General features: G+C 58.4%; 1 protein-coding gene across 1 annotated transcript in view; it reads right to left on the reverse strand.

Annotated features, from left to right (window-relative positions):
• Positions 1-12,802: 12,802 nt before the first annotated feature.
• The window catches only part of CUX1 (cut like homeobox 1), a 280,982-nt gene continuing 270,211 nt past the window's right edge, over positions 12,803-23,573 (reverse strand). Inside the window, exons 19-23 of the mRNA XM_054209734.1 lie at positions 21,543-21,626; positions 21,059-21,115; positions 18,154-18,234; positions 15,757-15,821; positions 12,803-14,643 (exon numbers count right to left, since the gene is read on the reverse strand). Coding sequence (XP_054065709.1) covers positions 14,583-14,643; positions 15,757-15,821; positions 18,154-18,234; positions 21,059-21,115; positions 21,543-21,626 — 348 coding nt within the window. The 3' untranslated portion in view covers positions 12,803-14,582. The remainder of the gene's footprint in view (positions 14,644-15,756; positions 15,822-18,153; positions 18,235-21,058; positions 21,116-21,542; positions 21,627-23,573) is intronic.

Raw genomic sequence — 23,573 nt, forward strand, 5'->3', positions numbered from 1 at the left:
CAGCCCCTCGGTGGGGTCATCCATCCCCGCCGGCACCATCGCCTGGGCGGGGGCGGCGTGTCTGCCAGGGGTCCCCAAACCCCCGAAAGGCACCCTATCCCCCGAGGGCACCCCAAATCCCCGCAGGGTACCCCACATCCCCGGGGGGCATCCCACATCCTCAGAGGGCACCCCGAAATCCTTCCCCCCCCCCCAAATCCTGCAAGGGCACCCCCATGCCCGAAGAAGCTTCACCGGCATTTTCTCGCCCCATCTACCAACCCCCAAAGCTCTTTTTTTGCGCTGGGTGTTTGGGGTGATACACCCCCCCCCATCCCCGGGGCTCACGGGGCAGCGCTGGGTGGCCAGAGTGGGCTCCGGGCGGAGGTTTTGTGGGCCAGCCCCAGCGCTTGCCTTCCCTGCCCTGCTGACATATTTACAAGGCCCATCTCCGAGCACCTTCCTCTGCCAAGGGGGTCAGGACAGATTTATAATCCGCATCTTACCGCAGGGGAACTGAAGCCCAGAGAGGTTTAAGTGATTTAGTCAGGGGTCACATTACCCCGGGCCTCCCTGCAGCATGTCCACGGGGCGGATAAGGATGACTCACCAAAAAAAAAAAACCCACACACACACACACACAAAAAAAAAAAAAACCCAAACCAAAAAGAAAAAGGATTTGCAGGAGGAACAAATCCTTTTTACTTGAGCGAAGCACCTGTAGGATTAAGACAATGCTGGTTACGTAAGGGGCGGAGAGGGGGGTGGGTTTTTATTACTATTATTATTTATTTATTATGCTTCCTCGCCATCCTCTTACCCCGCAAAGGAATAATCCAGCGAGATTTTGGGAGAGGCTGCTTTGGGGGCGCTCAGAGGGTGCAGAAACAAGGAGAGAGGTTGGTTGTAGGGCTGTCGCACACTGACGCACCGTTTGCTTTTTCTTCCCTCAAACCCTTAAAGCAGAAGAGCTTCAGCGCAGCTTCTTCCTAAACCTCTTTTTTCTTTTTTGTGTTTTAGGCAGCAGCGTGAAACACAGGGCAAGGGGGATTTGCAAAAGCGCTGTCTAGGAGGCACGACCGGGGCATGGACTCTTGACTGCTCTCCTTGGTTTCATCATCGCTGGTTTTGTGATGATTTTGGGTGGACGCCCACCCTCCTGCTCCTGGCTGGCCACATTTTCCCTTCCCAGGGGTCTTTTGAGGAGGAATTAATGCTCACCGAGAGGCTGGAGCCCACTGCTCAGCGCGGGTTACCCCGGACAAACCACGTTCGCCCATCTCCCGCCGCAGCTGATGGTGTGCTTCCACTCCCCCCGGCTTCCCCGGCCTCTCCTCCGAAAAGCCTCTCTCCCATTCATATACATTTTTAAAGAAAATACACAATCAATAGTCTCTTAGGCTGGAATTTCATTAAGGGTTTCATTGCGCTCGCTATCGATTGCCAGCAGGGCTGGGAGCCGCACGCCGTGGGTCCGGCGGCCGGGGATGCAGGCGATGCCCAGCCCTGCCCGCGCCGTGGGACCACCCGGACCACCCTCCGTGGGAAAGGGCAGCGATGGCAAGGACAACCCTGGCTTTTGTGTTGGCGTCGCCTCAGAGACCTGGCAGAAGTGGGAAGAGTTGGGAAACCCGTGGCTTTTTGAAAGCTGACGCAGAGACGTGAACCTGGGGTGTCTTCTCCTGGCACCTCGCAGCGGGACCCAGGCTCTCCACGTGCTCTCCCAGGGCTGGGATGGGAGCCCACCAGCCCCCGACCTGCTCCGTTACGGGCGCAGCAGTTTCCCCTATTCACCGCCAGTTTTCTTCCAGGACAAACACTTTGCAACTGCAAACGCTTTGGCACGTATCAGGCTCTCGTCTGCCTTCCCTCTGTGGGTTGCTGCTTGTTTCAGGACGTGTAAAACAAGGTTGGAAAGCCTGTCCTTGCTTGCGGTGCAACGCCGGGTAACCTTGGAGGGCTTGCAATTACAAAGGAAAGCAGGGCTCCGAGCGTGGAAGCCCAGTTTGCAAAGCTGCTGGCCAACCACTTGAAAAATCAAGTGAAAAAATCCAAACCTTCAAAAGGGTTTGAGGGCTAATTTTAGGTCTGTGCCTCGACCAAAGAGATTTACAATAATTGCCGGGGTGAAAGTTTAACTTCTCCCGCGACTTTTCTCAGCAATCCCCGAGGAACCGTGTTCCGCTGCACAAAGAGCATCCCCGGTCCATCTCCCCGAATTGTCTTTTTAAGGTTTTATTTTTAAACCGAAGCCACAGGCCGCATTCAACGGTCTGTAAATCCTTCACGAGTCCCACGCCGCAGCCGGCGGGAGCTCCCGTGGACGGGGATGGGCTTCGGCTCGGATCCTCGGCCCCAGTTTCTGCCCAGCTCATCCCTCTCCATCCCCGTCCCCATCCATCACCAAACCCTTCGAACAGGAGCCGCGACGCGAGCAAAGCAGAACACATTGCTTGTAGGAGCACGGCCTCTCTGCCGCGCTAAATGATTTAAAACTGGTGGTGAATAAACCTAATATCTGCTCGCTTCTGCCAATTCTCATTACGCCGGGACTCCCTCGGAGCTATTTAGCTGCCTTAAAAAAAAAAAAAAAAAAAAAAAATCGCTGGAAGGAGTGAAGAGAGCGGGGCAGCCAGCGCCGGGGAGGGCTGCTGGCAGCCGCCCGGCTGGAGCGTGACGTGCCCTTGAAATCCTGTGCCCGGAGGCATCCGGCGGCTGAGCTGTGCCAGCTCCGGCAGCATGCCCTCCGCCACCCGCGCCTGCCGGTGAAGCCCCGGTTATTTTTAATTCCACCACCTCCATCCTCCCGGCGTCCCGGGGCAGGCGCGGGGGGTTATCCAGGGAGCTGGGGTGGGGGGGGACGGACCGTAACGCTCTTGCAGGTTTTCTCGCAAAACCCTCATGCTGTGGGTTTGCAAAGCCACAAAACCACGGTGGGGAGAGAGGAGGGGGCGGAAAGCAGGGGTGGGAGGTGAAGCAGTTTGTCCAGCATCCCAGAAAAACCCTGGAAAGGGTGGCAGGGGACCTTCCTGGCCGTGGCACGGGGCAGGCCAGCCATGAACCTGCTTTCGAAGCCATTTCACGGCGCAGGCATGGCAAAAAGCCGGGTGCGTATGCGAGCTGTCAGCCGGGCAGATGGGCCCCGGGCTTCTCCCGGGTTGTCACAGCTGCAAATTGTCCAGGAACAGTCTCTAATGAGACGTAAGGGAAGGATTTACTGGAGAAAGATGTCACAGGGATGAAAGGGAGAAAGATGTCACAGGGAGAAGAAACCGGGAGAAACAGCAGTTTGGTTTTGTATTTATTTGCACAGGGGAAATTGCTTTAAAATGTCCTTTGGCGCGTTAGGGAAGGCAAACAGCCAGTGACAGCCCGCTGTGGGGGCCTTCCCCGGGGACCGCGCTGATGTGAAGACCTTGACGTGCAAATTCCCTTCTCCTCCTCAAGCCCCAGGGACTCAGGACTTACCTGCGAGAGGGAGAAAAGCCCTTTCCTTTCAGCACAAAGACCGTGCTGAAAATTTCCTCTGCAACCTGAGCTTTTCCTTGCCCCCGCTGCCCAGGGTGCCTGCGCAGCCCTGGTTGAGCAATGCTTTCCCAAGATGACCCTCAAAGACGGACAAGCCCAACCGCAGACCAGCACAAAGCCAGACCAGCTGAAATCCCCCAGGGAGGATATACGAACAGGACCAAACCCCATCCTCATCCTCTCCAGGGGTGACCGATGGAGTCTGGATAGAGTCGGAGACCATCAGCCGAGCTGGAGAGCATCTTGCAGCACCAACAACTCATCCCACATCCTTCTCGTGTGTGCACAGCCTGTCCCCTGCCGTGTCCCGGCTCTTCTGGGCTTCAAACATCTGTTTAGGATCGTGTTCAGCGGCCTCTTGATGTCCGACCCAGCTGGGAAAAGACTAATATTTGGGATTAATGAGTAGGGAAGGAGGGAAATCTCCTGAAAACACTGTCAGGCTGGGAGGGACTTCAGGGCTCGACCCTTCGGCATCCCTGGCAGTGCTGGGTGTGGTACAAGGAGCAAAAAGGGGGTGTCCAGCTCAGTGTCAGCAGACACGATTCAAGATTTCCCATCCTAAAGTGTTTTATTCTGCCTGATCTTGATGCCTCCAAGAAGTTTCTTCTGCTGGGATGGAGCTCACCGGCCCTCTCCAGCCATCCTGGCCCCGCACCAGCGGGATGGGATTTGTGCTCACGCCGTGTTTCCGGGGAGCGTGTTTTGGCGAGAGACGGTCGCCGTCAGGGACACACCATCTCCTCGGAGGACATGTCACTCGCCGGGGAGTCGGGCTTCCGTGGGGGAAGCCACAGGAGCCCAGCGCCGGTGCTGCCGCTGCTTTTCTTCCTCCTGCCCATGCAAATGAAAGGCGATGCTTTTTCTGTGCTAAAACTTCCCCCCTCGGTGCCCGCCGGCGGGGCGGCAGGTGGAGAGCTCGCCAAGCGTGCAAGCGATTGCCAGCAGCCGCAGAGCCCTGCGCTGGGACGAGCACCCAGCCCCTGCTCTCTGTGTCGAGGAAGGGGGACACACGCACACGAGTGTGTCCACACCTGGGGCCGCAGAGCTGAAATTCTAGCAAAAAAAAAAAAAACAACCCCAAAACCCCAGTGTGAATGCTCCTGCCTCCTCTCGCCCGAGGGCTCTGCTCCCCACGGCCGCGGCCGTCCCACTGGGGTGACCGGGACCGTGTCCCTCCTAGGGGGGCAGGCACCTTCTCTTCCAAACTGCCTCCCATTTCTGCTGGCGCAAGGTCAGGGGCGATGAGCTGCTCTTACATTGCCTCTGAAATAGCCCTTTTCGTTGTGCTGTTCTGCTCTGCTGGAGCCGTGCTTGAAAGATGGTGTCAGAGGCTTTGTTCTGCGCGGGCACAGCACCGTGGAGGACCCAGCCGTGGGAGGAACAGGCTTCAAAAAGCCTCCCCCACGCTTCCTCTGGGGCTGTGCTGTCCTGGCCAGGGTCTTTTTTCCAGAAGTAAAGCCCTCCTCACTGCAGCAGCCTTCAGTCACCTCCTGCAGCTGCATCTATTTGGTGGCCTCTGCTCGGGGATGGGTTTGGGACCCCCCAACTTTGCTGGGCCTGACCCACAGCCGTCACCCCGAGGACCGTGCCCCCTCCGGCACGGTCTGTCCCAGCTCAGATCCTTCCCCGCTTGCTCTCCCCGGGCACCACGCAGCCATGGGCTCCCTCGACGCCGCTGCTCCAGGTTCCCATTTATCCCGACGGTCCCCCCTGCTCCGTGCCCGCAGCCTCCAGCCGGCGGGAGCCAAACCCCTGGAGATTTCAGGCACACAGAAGGGGTTTTTGCCTTTCTTGCTCCTGCAGCAACAGCTCCTTGCGCCTGGCGATGGAGGGGAAACCGCGCTGCTCCTGCTGGCAAAGGGCTGATCTTTGCTGTGCGGGAACCTCTCCCCGGCATTTCCCGCTGTGCTGGTCCAAGCAGCTCTTTTCTTGTGGTTTTCCCAGGGTTTTGCCTTTCCTACAGGCTGGAGAACGTCCTTCTGGCAACCTTGGCTTTGGACCAGTCCCACGCTGCCGGGTCAGGCTGGCCCCGGCGTTTCCGCGGCGCAAAGCTCTCCCTGCAGCAGCTCTGAATGCACACTTGCACGTATATTAAAAAGAAAAAAAAAAAGAAGCATTAAATATTAAAGGCAAAACCATCTTTGCCTGAACCCAGAGCAGCTCTTAAAAAAATGATAGCGGCTCCCAAATCCCAACACTCCCTTGGCTTTGAAAGCTTCTTCCATCTTTCTACCACCCCGCGGGGAGGCGTTGCGAGGTGCGTGCGAGCAGCAAGGCTGGCGGGCAAAGCGTCCCCAGAGCGGTTCCCGAAGTGAAGCCACACGGCTCACAGCAGCGGCCGGGAAATTCCTAAACCCTGCAAGCCTGAAGGGACTGGTGTGCGGAGGGGAACTGAGGAAAAACCCTGGAAAATCCCAGTTCCCGGCCAAGGCACTGGTAGGTGGTCAGTGAGGGCAGCCCCCTCCCCACCCCCACCTCTGGGTGTCACCACCCTGAGGGGGGTGACACCACGCTGAGACAGGACGGGTCCTGCCCCCCATGTGCCCGGGAGACACACCGAGTGCTGTGCAGCCCCGGCAGCATCTGCTCGTGGGGGTGGTGTCAGGGTCCCCTCCATCGATGGGGACCCCGGGGGGCTTGGCACAGCCCCAGGTCCTGCTTTTCCTCTGCAGGGACACGGCCATGCCTTACCCGCTCCCGCACCGGCTGTCACCCCCAGCCCATGCACCTCCCCGGCGGTGGGATGCTCGATGGAAATGGGCTGCAGAGGGGACAGCGTTTGCAGGGCAAAGCACGTTGCTTTTACCCAAGCAGCCCTTTCCCGGCTGCGGAGGGGTGCAGCGCTGGCTGCCTGCACCCAGGGAAGGGTGAAGCCTTTTGGGGACATCAGCGGGACCACGTCTATGGGTCTGTGCCAGAGCCCTCCTCTGTGCTAAATATCTTCCCCAGGTCTCTAAAACCACCAAAAGGCTATTAAAAACCCCCGCTCTTCCCTGCGGAGCCCTTTCTTTCCCCGAGAGACCCTCGCGGGGGGACTGCAGTGATCCCTCTGTGGCAGGACCACGTCCCCGGGCATCGCCGTGCAGCATCGCCCTGGGGAAGGCAGCACAGCCAGGCGCAGCCTGGACCGGCACTGTGAGAAGGGGTTTCCATAGCGACGGACACCCGAAAGGCCCCAGATCCTGGATGTTCAGGGCAAGGATTTGGGGCGGGGGCCGGGGTGCCGAGGAGGTACCCCAGAGCTGCAGCCGCTTTGCTGCTGGGACGCAGCCATCCCCCAGCACGGGGGCCCCCATCGTCCCACATCTCATAAAATCACACCCCGAATCGCCTCCCTCCATCATCCTCGATGCGTTTTGCAGGATGCCAGGGGAGGACCTGTCCTGCCGGGGGGGTCCCAGCGGGGTGCTCAGCCCCCACAGGGGTCTCTGCCTCCCTCAGGGAGCGCGGCCAAGCCCCAGTGGGGCGTGCGGCTTCCCCTCCGCCCCCGCTCCCTCCACGGCTATTTTTGGCCACATACCCGGCAGGCCACGTGCTGGTCCCCCCCAGCTGCCGGTGGGGACAGTTATTCTGGGCAGGAGGAGACGTCAGAGGAGCCGTGCCAGGGCTGCGGTGCTGCCTTCGGCCCCGGCACCGCTCCGCTGCAGGCGGGAACGCCGGGCATCGCTGCTGCGGGGGCGCGTTGGGGGGTTTTTTCGCCCGTTTTTGTGTTACAGCGCCAAGCTCACGGGGGCAGCGTCTGTGCAACGGGGGTGAAGCAGCAGCGCAGGGGACAAAGCACTAATGCGGCGGGGACAAAGCACCGTGCGAGGGTGATCAGGCGCTAAAGCAAGAGAGGAAAAGCCCCATGCAATGGTGACGAAGCACTAATGCAATGGGGACAAAGCCCCCTGCAGTGGGGACAAAGCTCCATGCACTGGTGATGAAGCACCAATGCAACAGGGGCAAAGCCCCCCGCAATGGGGACAAAGACCTCTGCAATGGGGACAAAGCCCCCTGCAATGGCGACGAAGCACTAATGTAATGGGGACAAAGCACCGTGCCGTTGGGGACAAAGCCCCCTGCAACGGGGACACAGCCCCATGCACTGGTGATGAATGCAACAGGGGCAAAGCCCCCTGCGATGGGGACGAAGCCCCATGCAATGGTGATGAAGCACTAATACAATGGGGACAAAGCACCGTGCCGTTGGGGACAAAGCCCCCTGCAATGGGGACAAAGCACCGTGCCGTTGGGGACAAAGCCCCCTGCAATGGGGACAAAGCCCCCTGCACTGGTGATGAAGGACTAATGCAACAGGGGCAAAGCCCCCTGCAATGGTTTCTCCACGTCTGTCGATACAGTTCCCCACAGCCGCCTCCTGGAGAAACTGGTGGGTTACGGTCCAGACAGGTGGTCTGTGCATTGTGGGGGGCTGACAGGGGCACCCAGAGGGGGGGTGGTCAATAGCTCCTTTCCAAACTGGCAACCTGTCACGTCTTACCCGATGCCAGGCACGTCTTACCCGTGAGGCCGAAGGGAGACTCGCCACCAGTGAAACCGCATCGGCAGCACGTGTCCCCCCGTCCTTCCCTCCCCTTGTCTTAATTCCAACACCATCTCTCGCCCCTTTGGATCACCGGCCCGTGTTCAATAGCCAGCACAAGCTCCAACTCGCCCGGTGGCTCACCCCCAGCTGGCAGCTAGCCCTCGGCTGCCAGGACTGAGTGCGGGTCGCCGGCTGTCCGGGCTCTTTGATTTCCAGGGGAAACAGCCACCCTGGGAATGGGGAAAAAAAACCCGGCCGCCCTGCAATACGCAGGGCTGCGAGCCGGGGTTTTTCCAATTAAAAGGCCGCGCGCAGCTAACGGCTGAGCTTGCCCACCCGACGCTAATGGCCGGGCAGGAGAGTGCTGGTGGAGCCAGGAGCTGCTGGCTGCGCTGGCCGGGAGCCATCGGTGATCGATGGCTGGGGCATCGTTCGGGGAAACATGGCCAATTTCCATCCTTTTTTTTTTTTTTTCTTTTTTTTTTTTTTCTTTTCCACTGCAACACCAGCGCTGGGGGAGACCCTCACGCCGGGTTGGCAGCTCGTGGGCATCTGTCCTGTGCTTGTCAATGTTAAAAAAAAATAATTAAGGAATAAAAGAGCAACCAGGGCGATTTGGAAGCGCAGCCTTTCCGCGCCCACCCCGGCTTTGCAAACTGTCGCGCTGCCAAAGCAATGCCTGGAGGTGGGCACTGCCCCGGCCCCCCCATCCTGGGGCATCCCCGGGATGCAGCCACGCAGGGAAGGGCTTCGGAAGTCCCCGTGGGATGCGGGCATAACGGGGCGCAGTGGGACACCTAAATGTCCTCCTGCCACCCCCAGCTGGAAAATGAAGGGCTTGGGTCTGGCTGAGCCCCCGGCATGGGCTGGTGTCACCGCAGGGAGCGGGGACCCCCCCCGGGGAGGGTCCCTGCGCACGACCCTTCAGCATCCCCGTCCCCGGTGCTCTCCGCGGCCGCACAGCGATTCCGCCTTATGCGCCTCGTTTACGTTTTCCTGCCTTAATGAGAACAGACTTTTGGGGAGGGGGGAAGCGAGGTAAATATTTTTCCGCTTCCTCTCCGAGCTGGAAAAGCCTGCGAGGCCCATCTCCAGGGAGACTCTGTAAATAAGGCGGAGGGGGAGGACGGTGGGGGGGGGGTGGTGGTGGGGGAGCGCTCCATATGCTGCACCAGCTTTCGGCCCCGGCTTGCCATCAGATGTCTAACACAACAGGAAGCAATAAAACAGTTATTACCAGCCGGCACCTTCCAGCACGGCCGTGCGGAGGAGCCTGCCTTCGCTTTTGCCCCCCCCCAGCTCAAAACCCAGCTTAATAACAGGGCTCCCTATTAACAGGGTTATTGGGGCTCACTTATTATTAGGGCTTGTGGTAGGGATGGTCCACTGCAGGGCATGGTCCCACCCCACCGCTGCGATTTCGGCACAGAGACAACCCCGCTGTGATTCCCACGTGCCCTCCCATCCCTCCGCTGGCGGCTGTCACCTCTCAGGTGGGACCGGGTGTCCCAGCCGGGGACAGCCACACGGGAAGAGCACCACGGCTAAAGGGACCCCGGCCAAGGGAGCTCCCGGCGTTCAAACTGCCGTCGTTTTTAAAACAACCCATCGAAAACCAGCAGCCCCGGCTGCTCCATCTATTAGGAGAGAAATGGGAGGGCTGATGGTTGGTAGATGGTAGAGCCACGACGGCTCGCCATGCGCCCTTGGCCGGTAATTCCTGCCGTGTGGCCGTAACTCCCGGCTGAACCCGAGCATGTCCTGGAGACAGACGTCCAGCCTTGATTTAAAGGCATCGAGCAGTGGATATCCACCACCATTTCCCTGCCTGCTTACAGCAGATAATCAGAGCCACTCTTCCAAAAATGAATATCAATCTATCCCTATGGCCAGGCTGGTCAGGCTCCCGCCTCCAGATATCCAAATCCCTTATACCTTATCCCCTTTTTTTCCCTATGGGCCGTGTCCGTGCACCGACCCGTCGCGATGGCCCCGGTGACCCCCCAGCCCTGTGCGCTGTTTATCTGCCGCGTTTACTGGGTACACCCTGAACTCCAAATAACCTGCAGCACCGGGCGCGTTTCTCCTGGCGCTGGCTCCGCGTCTGTTTGTGTTTGCGAAGCTCCTTTCCGGCTGGCGGGGGAGTCTCGCTCGCATCCTGCACGCCAGGCGCTGGCTCCGCTTCATTCAGCTCTGCTCAAACCCCATCGATCTCCCTTTTCCATTTGCAGAACGGGGGCAAACACGTTTGCTGCCTTGCGCCGTTAGTGGCTCTGGAGACACGTTGCCAGCAGGAACCAGACCGGAGGGACGAGGCGCCTGGCCGGAGACCTTTAGAAAAATAATATATGTATATATTATTTTTTTTTATAGCGTTGCAACAATCGCTGCTGCGGCTTGCCCTGCAAACGGTGCAGCATCGCCCGGCTTGTCCTCAGCACGGACACGCACCGAGTGGGCGCTGGGCATCCCCTGCAGGGTGGCGATGGGGCTGGATCGGGCTCCCCGCCGCTCTCCCCTGCCCGGGGGGGGACAACTGGGTGTGCTGCAGCTGAAAATCAAGACAGATCGGCCGCATCCTGGCAGTGATTTCTGTCCTGTCTCCTCTGCCCCGGGCAAAAACTGAACTTGTGACCCAGATGTGAGCAGCCTGTTATCTCATTAACCATCCCGGCTTCCCCAGGAGCCTTTTATTACCATATGAACCTCCAACCATCCCCCAAAATTCAGCCTGGGTCTCTCAGATGGGACGGAAGATTTGCACGTTAAATGGATATAAAAAGCACAGGTTTTCCTGTAATTATTTCCCTGAATATCTGTCGATACTAATTAAAATTGTTTCCCATAATCAAATTTGAAACAGCGAGGGAGAGCAAGGGGTCGCTGAAATCCTTTCCTTTCCAGTCACTCAGGGATAAAAGGGGGCTTTCAAATCAAATTAGCAAAAAAAAAATCTCCTCCGATCTCCCCTCCCTGCCTCTTAAAAAAAGGCAAGGACCCAGCAAGGGCCAGACTGGGGGGGGTTTTGGGGGCTGCCCTCCCAAACCTGGCCAAAAATGGGGCTCGGGGGGTGCTGGGGCTCAGGGCTGAGCGTACCCCAAACCCCACGGGGACAGCCCCGCTCCCCGCCGGGCGCGGGGGCGTTCGTCCTGCCCGTGGCAAACCCCGCCGGGGTGAGCTGCCATCGCTCTTGCCAGGGGTTGGGGTTTTCTCCTGCCTTTGACTGACCCGCTGCTTTGTTTGTTGGAGGGAAGGGGCTTTGGGCACAGCGACGCCGCGCTGTGTCCTGCCTTGCCAAGCTTGGCCGGAGGGTGCCGGGGGGTCCTGGGGGGGTGGGGTGGGGGTGAAGGAGACATCTCCCAGTGTCCAGCCACCCGAGGGCAACCCCCCCATGCACGAGGCATCTTCCCAAGCACCAAAATTGCCGGTTTTTGTTTCACGAGCATCTCACCGGCTGGGTCCGACGCACGCTGCTCTGCCCGGAGGGACAAGGCTACCCCGCCTTGGAGCCCTGCGACCCCCCCGGCTCTGCCCGAGCCCTTCGCCTCCAGCATGTCTCTAAAAAGCAGCTCCGAAAACTTGGCGGAGGCGCCGGCAGCGCAGGCGGGCGGTGACCCCAGAGCCCTCCCCGGTGCTGGCTTTCCCCGCCGCTGGTCGGAGGGTTTTGGCAGCCAACGCCGGGCCCTGGGGAGCGGCAGTTCTGTGCTCTCCGGGGCACTCGGACATCCCCGGGACATTTGGACACCCCGTAGCTGCTGTAAGGTCGCCGGGGCTGAGATGAGCAAGCGGTGCGTGACCCCCCCCGAGCGCTGCCGGTGCTCGGCACCGTGCCCCGGGTGTGCACAGCCCTTCTCCGGTGGCCGTGGCCGGGGGAAGGCAGGAGATGCGAGTCCTTGTGCCATGCAGCGGCTGTAGGAATTGCTGGAAGACCAGAAACAGCGAGATTAGAAGAGAACACAATACCCTGCAGGGAACCCCTGCCCTCCCAAAGAGGGATTTGGGGGCAAATCGGTGAATTTGTTATTTTTATTTTGCGTGGAAGGAGGTGATGGTTCTGCCCGAGGGATGAAACCCATCAGCCAGGGGTCCAGTAAAACCTGGGAGTCCCAGGGACTGGGGGGGGGCTGCAAAACCTCCGGCCCAGCCCTTTGGCCCTTCGGGGTGGGGGGCACGGCTCTCCCCAGACACCCCCCGCCCCCCCACTCGCTGGGCTCAGCGGAGGGAAGCCGTGGCTAAAAGCCAAGGTGAGAGCCTGCAGAGCTGCCCGGCCCCACCAGGCTGGGGCTGCCGCGGTGCCCTGGGGCTGGGAAAGCAAGAAAAAAGGAGGATGAGGAAGGGGGGGATCATCACCGTACCCCCCCCCCCCCAAATTAGCCAGCCTAATTTACACCATTCAACCTCAGTGCCTTACACCCCCGGCGTGGGGATATACAGAATATCTCTGGTTTTGGAGGCTGTCCAGGCTCAAGCCCCTCTGCTCCCGTGGTCCTTCCCTCGCTGGGAGCCCTTCATCCCCTGGCCCGCGGGACTCCGGTGCTCCCGGCAGCCGGGACGATGGCTCCGGCGCGCGGGGACAGAGGTCCTGCCCTTCCCGGCGCTGCGAGACACCGCTGCCTTTAGCTGCTGTAATGGGTTTCTAAAATTAGCTGCACGCTCTGCCCTTGGACGCGAGCAGGACATTTCTCAGTTGTTTAATATCAAAAGTCAAAAAAAAAAAAAAAGAAAAAAAAAAAGAAAGGGAAGCAAAGGACAAAAGCCACCCAGTCAATGCATGTCTAAGTTTATTTTATCACTTGTCCCGCAGAACTCAACATCTATTTTAAATCATTTATGAAGAGTACAAGTGTGAATAGCTGCAGAAGTTTTGCAATTCCAAGACACCACACATAGCTTCTAAAAAAAGCAAATTTAACCTTCCCAACAAAGCCTCAACAAGCAGCCCACCCTTCCCCGGCTCGCGTTCCCGAGCTATTGATCCCAGGCGGCACAAAGCTCATCTCCTCCGTATCCGAAGTCGATGAGTTTACGAAGAGGTCCCCGCGTTACGGCAGCATCACGCACCGCCCCCCCCACCTCGCCCCTCGCCGGCATCTGGCCCCGCGGTGCCTCCCTCCCAGACGGGCTCGGTTTAGCCGGCACCGAGCGGGGCAGGTGCAGGTTGGTCCCTCGGGGTTCACCCCTCCCTTCAATTTATGAGTATTTTACATTTTGCCGCGGGCCGCGGCTCCTATAAATAAACCTGGGCTGCCTGTGGCAGATGTTGAAGCCGATGGCTGCCTCCACGCTCCGTTAGAGGCCCCGGCTCCCCAGCAGCGTGAATGTGAATAGATCTGAATGTGCAATGAAATATTAATTGGAAGCAACGCTATTCTGTCTTCGGAGGGGAATTTTAATTGAGGACCACGCTAACGAGCTAATATCGTCCTGCACCGTGTGGTCGCGGCCAACAGGGAGGAACAGGGGGTGCTGGGACCTGCTCCCTTAATCAGAGCCTCTCCTATCACCTCTTTCTCCCCAAATCAACCCAAATTAGCAGCCCAGCGTTAATCACCCAGCAAACCCACCACCAGCGATTGCCTGATTTGACTTGTGGTTTCCTAAAAGGATCAGGGGTTGAGCAGATCAACGACAAGGCAAGTCGAGCCCCGTACGAGGGATGTGCCTTGGATTAGGCGAAGCTCTCGCACCCAGAAGGGCAACCAACGCTCAGCAGAAACATCTCGGCAAGGAGAAGCATCCCAGTGAGATCAGTCCTGACCACCAGCACCTCCCTCCGTGCCCATTAAGTCCTAATTAGCCAGGCTGTTTTCAAGCTGAGGGCTCCGGTTCAAGAAAAGCATCTGCTGGTGCTCAGCGGGGTGACACGAGACACTGCAGAAGGTCCCGAGAAGCCCTTCAGATGGAGCACGGAGCTGAGCAACAGCTTCGTTGGGCTTGGGAGGCAGCGAGAAGGCAACAGGCTGAGCAACCTCCTCTTTGGGGGTGGCTAATTGTTATCTGCCGCTGTCTCGCTTGCTCCATCAGAGCCCCGGCAGGACTGCTTGCCTTCTGATAATTCAATAATCCAGAGCAAAATAGGAATTCTCAAATATCACGACACTTGAAAATGCAAGACTGGGAGGTTGGCTTCCCCCCCCACCTCCCCGCGCCCCATTTTCTGGCTAAATTTAGTCCGCCCAGTGTTGTGCTGGACTCGAAACAGGATGGAAAGAGATAGCGCATCTGAGAGGAGTACCTCTTATCTTGCATTTTCCATGTATTTTGGTAAAGACAGAGCTCTCTGGGACATCAGGAGGACACGGGCATCGCTGCAGCCCCCTCCGCGGAGGGAGGGAGGGCTGGAGACGCCGTGTCCTGCAAAACAACTCTCTGTTCACTGAAGGTTTTGGTTTCCAAGGGTGGGAGCCATGGAGGGCGGCGGGGGGGGATCATAGTCTCCATCCTACGAAGCAGAAAGCAAAGCACAGCGAAGCGGCTGGCAGGGCGTGAAGGGCCAGATCCTGCTGCGGGATGACAGGGCTGCCAGCGGGGTCGCATCCATCTGTCACTGCCACATGTCACCCGTGTCCCCATTCTCATGGAACTTGTGGACATGGTCGGCGTACCTGGGGAAAGGGCACGGTCAACGTTAACTCACAGCAAGAATTGCTCACGGGAAGGGTTTGGAAAACACCCAACTGCAGACAAGCGGTTGTCTTCCTCCATGCACCTTTTCTCCCCCCCCACCCCCATCCTCATTGAATTAAGGGTTTAAAACCCAATTAACCACCCTCGTTTCCAGGACAGAGGTGCACCGGGTGGTGCCTAAAAAATCTGCCACAAACAGACCTGGGCATGACCTGGACGGGCTGGAGAGCTGGGTGGAGAGGAACCTTATGAAATTCAACAGGGGCAAGTGTAGGGTGCTGCACCTGGGGAGGAATAACCCCCCACACCAGGACAGGTTGGGGGTGACCTGCTGGAGAGCAGCTCTGTGGAAAGAGACCTGGGAGTCCTGAGGGACAACGGGATGCCCATGAGCCAGCAATGGGACCACGTGGCCAAGAAGGCCAGTGGCATCCTGAGGGGCATCAAGAAGAGTGTGGCCAGCAGGTGGAGGGAGGTCATCCTCCCCCTCTGCTCTGCCCTGGGGAGGCCGCATCTGGAGTGCTGGGTCCAGTTCTGGGATCCCCGGTTCAAGAAGGCCAGGGAACTGCCGGAGAGGGGACAGCAAAGGGCTACCGAGATGCTGAGGGCACTGGAACATCTCTCTCATGAGGAAAGGCTGAGGGATTTGGGTCTCTTCAGTCTGGAAAAAAGACGGCTGAGGGGGGATCTTATCAATGCTTATAAATACTGAAAGGGGGGGTGTCAGGAGGATGGGGCCAGGCTCTTTTCAGTGGTGCCCGGGGACAGGACAAGGGGTAACGGGCACAAACTTGACCATGGGAAGTTCCATCTCAACACGAGGAGGAACTTCTTTACCCTGAGGGTGGCAGAGCCCTGGCACAGGCTGCCCAGAGAGGTGGGGGAGTCTCCGTCTCTGGAGACATTCCAACCCCGCCTGGACGCGTTCCTGTGCCACCTGCTCTGGGTGACCCTGCTCCGGCACTGAGTGATCCCCAGAGGTCCCTTCCAATCCCCACCACTCTGTGGTTCTCTGAAACCACCGTGCCCTGTCCACCAAACCCAGTCCCGAGCCCCGGGGCCGGGCTGTCCCAGCCTGTCCTCACACCCACTTCTTAGCGCAGTAGGCGGCACAGTCCCTGCCCACGCTCTCGCTCCAGGCCGTTTTGTAGAGCACCTGCAAAATAAAAAAAATGCCATCAGCTCTGCTTTCGCCTGCCCACCTCTGCCCGCCCTCGCAGCAGCCTGGGTCACCGCTGTGCCACCCTGCCCCTGACCTCCTGTCCCCGACCTCCTGTCCCCATGGCCACCAGCAAAATCTCTGCCACAGCGTTCTGCAGGCACCCGGGGGGGGCTTTTGTGCATCAGAGGGCTGGAGCCCCTCTGCTGTGGGGACAGGCTGAGAGAGCTGGGGGGGTTCAGCCTGGAGAAGAGAAGGCTCCGGGGAGACCTTCCAGCCCGTTCCAGTCCCTAAAGGGGCTCCAGGAAAGCTGGGGAGGGACTCTGGAGCAGGGAGGGGAGCCATGGGATGAGGGGGAACAATTTTACACTGGAAGAGGGGAGATTGAGATGAGATGTGAGGAAGGAATTCTTGGCTGTGAGGGTGGTGAGCCCCTGGCCCAGGCTGCCCAGAGAAGCTGTGGCTGCCCCATCCCTGGAGGGGTTCAAGGCCAGGTTGGACGGGGCTTGGAGCAACCTGGGCTGGTGGGAGGTGTCCCTGCCCAGGGCAGGGGGTGCCACTGGGTGGGCTTTAAGGTCCCTTCCCACCCAAACCATTCAATGATTCTGTGATTTTCTGAAGCAGAGACTTAAAACGATGCTCTGGATAAACTCGGTTTTGCAGCCTTGCGTTACCAGCGTGGAGAAACCCAGCGTGTGTTGCTGGGGGTTGCCCTCAGGACGGTCGGGATAACCTTCTCCAGCGGGTTACTTTGGCCGGGGCAGCGCTGCCGCGGCTGCGGTGCTTTGGGGCAAGGCTCGAGGCTGCACACAGATGGCGAGGACTTTGAAGATGTGTTTTTGGCACAGGTTTAAGGAAGGTCACTGCTCAGTTTGGCTCCTTTTTCCCTTCATGCCACTAAGTTTCCATCCTAAAGCTGTGGTCCGAGGAGGCGGGGAAGTTGGGGGGAGAGGGAGAAGCTCTCCAGTCCCAGGGGGATTTGTGAGCCATTGTTACCGTGGCACCAGGGAAATACTCTAATTCCACCACCACCCTTCGGTGGGCCTCCAAATTAGGGTTAATTGAAACCCCAACAGGCAGAAGGCAGTGGCTGGGAAGGGGTGAAGGCTGTGTTGTCTCCCGGGATTAGTGGCAAGGACATTGCTCCCACCGCAGGGATGGAGGAGCCGGGGGTTTGTCCGGTCCCCGTCGGGGACACGGTGCGTGCCCAGCCCAGGCAGCGCTTGGTGCTGGATTTCAGGCCTAGATTTTGTGTCTAGAAGAAGTAAGATCGTTCCAGCCATGTAATATTTATGAATTTTACTTTTTTTCTTTTTTTAGGTTAGAGCTTTAAAGTTTAATGATGTTTAACTTTTTCTTTTCTTTGCTCCTTTCCTCACCAAAATAACACAAAGTTGGTTTTTGCTTTGAGAAGAGCGGGATGGAAATATTGTTCTGATGTGTCTTTGATCTTGTTTCATTGTTTAATTATTAATCATTTTGGCCCCCCCCCACCCCGAAATGATAAATAAACTCCCAGAGACTGTGCGAGGATATAGGAGGAGTTTGCACCGCGACTGACTCCCGGGGGATTCGGGCTGGCTCAAGCCTCTATTCCTAAACCAACTCCTCTACTTCCAACCCTAAAGTACAGTTGGGGAAATTTGAAAACTAGAGAAAAACAGAGGCACGGGGCGAGCGGGAAGCGCGGGGAGGGCCAGAGCTCGCACAGCGTAACGCAGAGCCGGAGCTCGTCGCCTGGAGGGGCAGCGAGCGTAACCGAGCTCCTCCGCCCTGCAGGTTAAGGGATGTACCCAGAAACAGGAAGGTGGAATTGTCTAGAAACAGGCGACGTGAGGTCATGGGGCCATCTTTTATTCCTAAAATTTTTTACACTGTTAGCTTCGCAATAATTAACCAAAATTTTGCTGCCTGGCAAGGGGAAGGCTTGCTTGCCCGTGTGCCGGGAGGGCGAACCAGACCTGCAGGCACGTGTGCTAAACCCCCTGTGAACACCCGGCACGGTGGCACCGCGGCTGTTTCCAGGCACAACACGAAGACACAGGCGGCTTCCAGCTCCTGCCCTTGGGCAAGCCCATGCCCACCCTGGGTGGCCATTCCCACCCTGGGAAGCCGAGGGGAATATTTATTGGTGCGTACACGTCTCCGCTGAGCCGTGCTGCCCATGCTCCTGGCCACCGCGTGCCTCCGGAGCCGATGATATACCAGCTGGAACGCACTCACTTGGCATAATATCTTTAAAATGCAAAAATTCCCATGGATGGGATGCTTGCTGCCATTTTAATGTGGTGTCCCGTCCCCACCCCCCGCCATAGTCCCCCACACTTACCAGGAAGACGAGGCAGTGCAGGAACAGGGTGTAGAAGAAGGCAACGGTACGAGCTGTCTTGTTGGACAGGATGAGCCGTCCCTGCGGCAAGAGCAGAACGGAAAATCCCGTTTTAATGGAGGGGGTCAGTGGAAACCAGCCCTCCCCACGCACGGGCTCGGGGAGACCCCGGCCGAGATCGGGGCCCTGTTTGTGCGAGACCCTACGTAAACACGCAGGTGAGCCGGGACGCTTTGCCACCTGTCTCCAAACAGCCGCCCTCCTTCAAGGTGACTGCCGCGAGTGCCTGTGCCCTCAGCCCAAAATTGCCCAAATCAAGGTGCATTCCAGACTGAGAGCCGCGGGGTTTCCCCCGCTGAAAACTCTCTGAGGAGGTTGTTTGGAACCACCTTTATCCCAGCTTTCTCCACCGTCTCTGCCCGCTCCCCCCGCGCCAGCCCTGACTCAGCGCCTGCCTGCGGCTCAGCGCCGCTCCGGAGAGAAACCCCAGCAGTAATTAAGTCTCGCACATTTTTAATTCATGAGCTCAAAGAACTTGTGTGATTTGCAGCATCCCCTCGCCGCCTCCTCGGCAGGGCGGCCGAGCCAACGCCGGGGGGTGTTCCCGAAGGCTGGCCCTGCTGCCCACCCCCCTGCGCCCCACCGCGGGACCCCGGGAATGACGCGGAAGACGATTTTGTAGCCAGACCCATGGTGTCGGCGCAGCCCTCCAAGCACCCCGGCATGTTTCAGGGGTGACCACTCTGCACCCCGGGGCTTGCAGACCCCTGGCATCCTTCCCTGGAAACCACCAGCCAGCTCAGCCTAAAGCAACTGTGGCTCTGGACCCCCTGGCACGCACTTGTACCGGCAGCAAAGAGCCGGGAAAGTGGGATTAAAGGCTTGGTACGGCGCGGAGCCCCCAGCTTTGGCAGCAGCAAGGCCGTGTACACGCTGAGAGCCGCGTACGCCCTCTGCCAGGCTGCAGTGATGGCCGAGCACCCTGGAAAACGTAAGCTCTCCGGGATGCCAGCCGCTGCTGGGCTATTGATTTTAGGGATGCTGCGTGCTGGGCCCCAGCTGCTCTCCCCAGTAACGGCCCTTCTGTGGCACGGGGGAGGTTTGTGGCTGGACTTCATGGTCCGGGCAGGTCCCTGGGGTCCCACAGCTTGCCCCGCTGCCCTTTCTACTCGTCACAGATATCTGTATTTAAGGGAAGGTCTTCCCCTCTTCTCGCTCGCCCGGGAGCCCAGCTCTCAGCCACGTGCTGCCACCTCCCGCTGCCGGTCCCCAGCGCGGCTGGGTACCACTGCAGGAGAGGCCAGAGGTGGAGGAGCATCAGCGGCCCTTGGGAAGGCACCAAGAGCCCTCGGGAAGGCACCAAGAGCCCTCGGGAAGGCACGCAGCGCTGCTCGGGCTAAGGCAAAGCACCCCCAAAGTGGGGACTGACAGATGGACGTTGCCGCTGGGGATTTTGGAGAGCAACCACGAACAAAATTCCTTGGGCGCCTTCGAAACCTCACTAGCACCCTGGTCTGCAGGTTTACCCATTTCTCTGGCTCTGAAAGATTTACCCTCTGCTTTTGCTGGTCCCACGCCAGCCCACAGAGATGGCCGAGCTCGCTGGATACCAGAAACCCTGTGGGGCCGGGCTGTGTCGCGCTCCAACCCCTCATTTGGGAGAGGCCATGGAACAGCAGCCAGACCCTGACGATGCCCGAGCCCGTCTGGCCCAGGACACTGGGGTCCCAACGGGAAAAATCTTTGCGTCCATCCCTTCGAAAGAGCCAAAGTCAGGAGTAACCGCAGCCTAGAAAAGCAGCTTAGAAGCATGGATCCCACCTTCCTACATAGCAACTTTTTATTCCGGCTGTAAAAGCTAGGGATTCATTACGGACATAAGCACATTCCCAAACCACCGTGCGGGCTTTCCAAAGCTGGCATTAAAACCCACGGATCTCCCACCAAACCAATTCTGGGCTGAAATCTTCTTTGCTATTCACGGCCACGGCGGAGGCTGCTGTAACAAACAAGATTATGTTCTTAAATATTCCCAAGGAATAACTCCCCTAAGTCAGTTTTTTTTGTAAATGCCTTTCATTAATTCTCCGTGGTGCTGGCACGCCACCCAATCCATATTCATGTTGGCATTTGCTTGGTTTTTATGCAAATGACAACTTTGCCTTTATTACGAGATATTTCCGTATTCTGTGGCTGTTGCAGACCAGCGCTCCCGCATTAACCCCTGTTGCGCCGGATAGCCGGGGGGGTTAACTCAGCCAAAACCTGCTCCCGAGCCTGCTGCTCACATCACAGATTCAAATATAAGTCAAATCTTCTCAATAAGCACATTTTTAGCTCAGAAAGCAGCATTCATCTCTAAGGGATGGCAGCCAAAGCCCGCGGTGGCAGCATTCTGCGTGCCAAGAGGAATTGCCCCCCGGGCCAGCCCTGAGCCCCCCCATCCATGTCACAAACAGAGGAGAGGTTCTTTGTATCGCATCGCCCAGGGGAGCCGTGGACATGGCCCGGGGGGAGACAGCGGTTCACGGCGATCCTCTGAGACACACGCTGTCCCCGAGCTCCCGGGATGTGCCATGACATGCCCTGGGCTGTGGCATCGCCAGCTGGGTTGGGGATGTGTCACCTGCTCCGGCCAGGGCCCCCTGGGACACTCTGGGATGGAGAGGGGGAAAGGGGATGGAAAGGGGACAGAGGAAGGGGAAGGAAAGGGGAAGGGAGGAAAACAAGTTCTCCTAAACGGAGCCCCAACGTGGCCTGGGCATGGTCTGCACCCCTGTTCGGGGTATCGGGGACGGGGTCTGCCCCCCACCTGTGGCCAAGCCCAGCACCAGGGTGTCAGTGTGGGCACTGGGCTAAAAACCTCTCGCCAGCCGCCGTGTCCCGGCGGGCGCAGCCCACTCACCATGCTCAGCGTGGCTTTATCCCAGGGACTGAGGCTCAGGTACTTCCGCTGGCGTTCCTGCAAGCAGACGGTACAAGAAGCTGGTTTTGAGGCTCAAAGGGCTGATTTAGGGTTTGCAAATCATGGAAGGAGCTCTGTGCCCCGGGATGCTCCCATTTCCCCATGCACGCACATGGTGGGCACAATGATTTTTTTTTTTTTAAATATTTTTTTTTTAAGTGAACAGCATTTGAGTGTGTTTTATGGTTTCAGAGTGCATCCGGGCAATGAAGTGATTTCCCTGAGAGGGCGCAAGCAAACCCAGAATGAAGCAAAACCACCTGCCCATCGACTGCAGCACGTTGCGAAGCCTCTTCCCCTCCCTGCGCCGGGCAGAGCCATGCTCCGCGACGCTGAAATGTCCTACCCCGGCTGCGGGAGGACACAATCCCATGGGCAGAAGGAGGGTCTGATGCGGAGGGAGGGTGCCGGGGGCTTTTCATACCTTCTTGCTGAAGGAGGAGAAGGGGTCCAGGCGCTCTTCGTACTGGGAGGAGTAGCGCTGCTCGGTGTCATCCCTGCTGCCGCCCTGCAGGAGCAAAGGATGGGTGAGAGCCCGCGGGCACCGGTGCCGGCGTAGCTGCCTTTACCCATCCCCGCTGGTGCAAGTGGTGTACGGACACCCAGCACAGGGCCACAGCCCCCCACCCCCCGGCCCCCCTGAGCTGCTCAATTGGAAGAAATGACCCCCGAAGGACGGAGCAGCACAGCCCAGAGCTGACCCGTGGGGCCGACTGGATCCGTCCCCTTCAAAAAGGAGAAGCACAACAGGAGCTCTTTAACAAAACCCTTTCTTCTGTAGGGGCCCGTCCCGTGTCCCCCTGTTTTTTGCCCTTTCCACGAAATAACAGTCATCTGTGTCACCCCCGAGAGCTCACCTGGAACCGCCTGGGCTAGTGCAAATCCCACCCTGGATCCCTTTGCTGCCGGGCCAGGTAGGAGGGAGACAGTGGTTTAGCAGGAGGAAATCATTGTTTAAACATACAGCTGCTATTAGCTGGGCAAGGGGTAAGGAAAATTAAGGAAGGTCCTTGAAAGGAGTGACAGATTTGGGTCGGTTCAGACAGGCTGGGTTTTAAACTCCTCCTGGGCAGAGGCTCACAGGCGGCAGCAGCGAGCCCCGAGGATGCTCCCACAGCCTGCACTTCTGTGCTCCTCCTTCTCCAACGCTACCTCTGCAGGCCATGAGAACTGCAGATTCCACATCGTTCCTACCCAAAACCAGCCTGGAAACGGCACGTGCTGTCACCAGGCACAGTCACGGTCTGGCGTGAGCCCTGGCTCCCAGCTCCAGGGGCTGCACGTCCCTGCTCGAGGCCTCCGGTGCTAATCATAGAATGGTTTGGGTCGGAAGGGACCTTAAAGGCCACCCAGTGGCACCCCCTGGGCAGGGACACCTCCCACCAGCCCAGGTTGCTCCAAGCCCCGTCCAACCTGGCCTTGAACCCCTCCAGGGATGGGGCAGCCACAGCTTCTCTGGCCAACCTGGGCCAGGGGCTCACCACCCTCACAGCAAAGAATTTCTTCCTAATATCTCATCTCAATCTCCCCTCTTCCAGTTTGAAGCCATTACCCCTCATCCTATCGCTACATGCCCTTGTAAAAAGTCCCTCCCCAGCTTTCCTGGAGCCCCTTTAGGGACTGGAAGGGGCTCCAAGCTCTCCTCAGAGACCGTATAGGTCCATCTCCCCCCGGCACCGTGCCTTCTCCGGCTCTGCCCCGCCGATGCTGACATTTATCGAGGTCTTTCTGGACGTGTTACTACGTGCTGCCTGTTGTCCTGCCGGGCCACCCCAGCACGCTGGCCGGCGGCTCACTTTCACCGCGGGTAAACCCCGTTGCCAACAGACCTTTAGCAAATATGCCCTTACGCGCCGCAATACGATCCACAGGTCAGCGCGCAGTCAGAAGCCAGCGATGAGACCAGCTCCCGATTTAGGGGCGATGAATTCACTGCAGCCTGGCCTTATTGAATGATCTGGGATGAGTATTTTTAACGTGTCACATGCCCGATTAGGGGGTGAATTATGCAATCCCCCGTGCTGCCGCGTCGAAGGGGTTTGCTCTTTACAGCATGTGAATGGCATCCAGGGGTTGCCTTGTGGCTGCAGATAAACAGGGATATGATCTTCCGCGGGAGAAACGGGCAAAGATGTCAGAGGGGCTGACCCAGCGTCATCACTGAGACATAAATAAAAGAACCAAATAAGGTCCCTCACGGCTGTCGGAGTTTCCCATCGCCAAACGCTATTAAAACATCCATCAATAAAACGGACGGAGTCCAGCCAGGGCGCAAAAGCAGCAGCTTCGGGGGAGGACGGCAGGGCGAGGAGCTGGCGTTCCAACCGATGTCCCTTCCCCGGTTATTGTCCCTTTTGCAGTTATTAGGAAAGCCCGAGGTCGTGGTAGCCCAGCTGCGACCGAGGAAGGGGTTGCAATTGAAAGCTCCCCAGGCAGCAGCCTGACCTGCTTCCAA

Source organism: Rissa tridactyla, chromosome 7 (assembly GCF_028500815.1).
Source record: "Rissa tridactyla isolate bRisTri1 chromosome 7, bRisTri1.patW.cur.20221130, whole genome shotgun sequence".
NCBI classification, from domain to species: domain Eukaryota; kingdom Metazoa; phylum Chordata; class Aves; order Charadriiformes; family Laridae; genus Rissa; species Rissa tridactyla.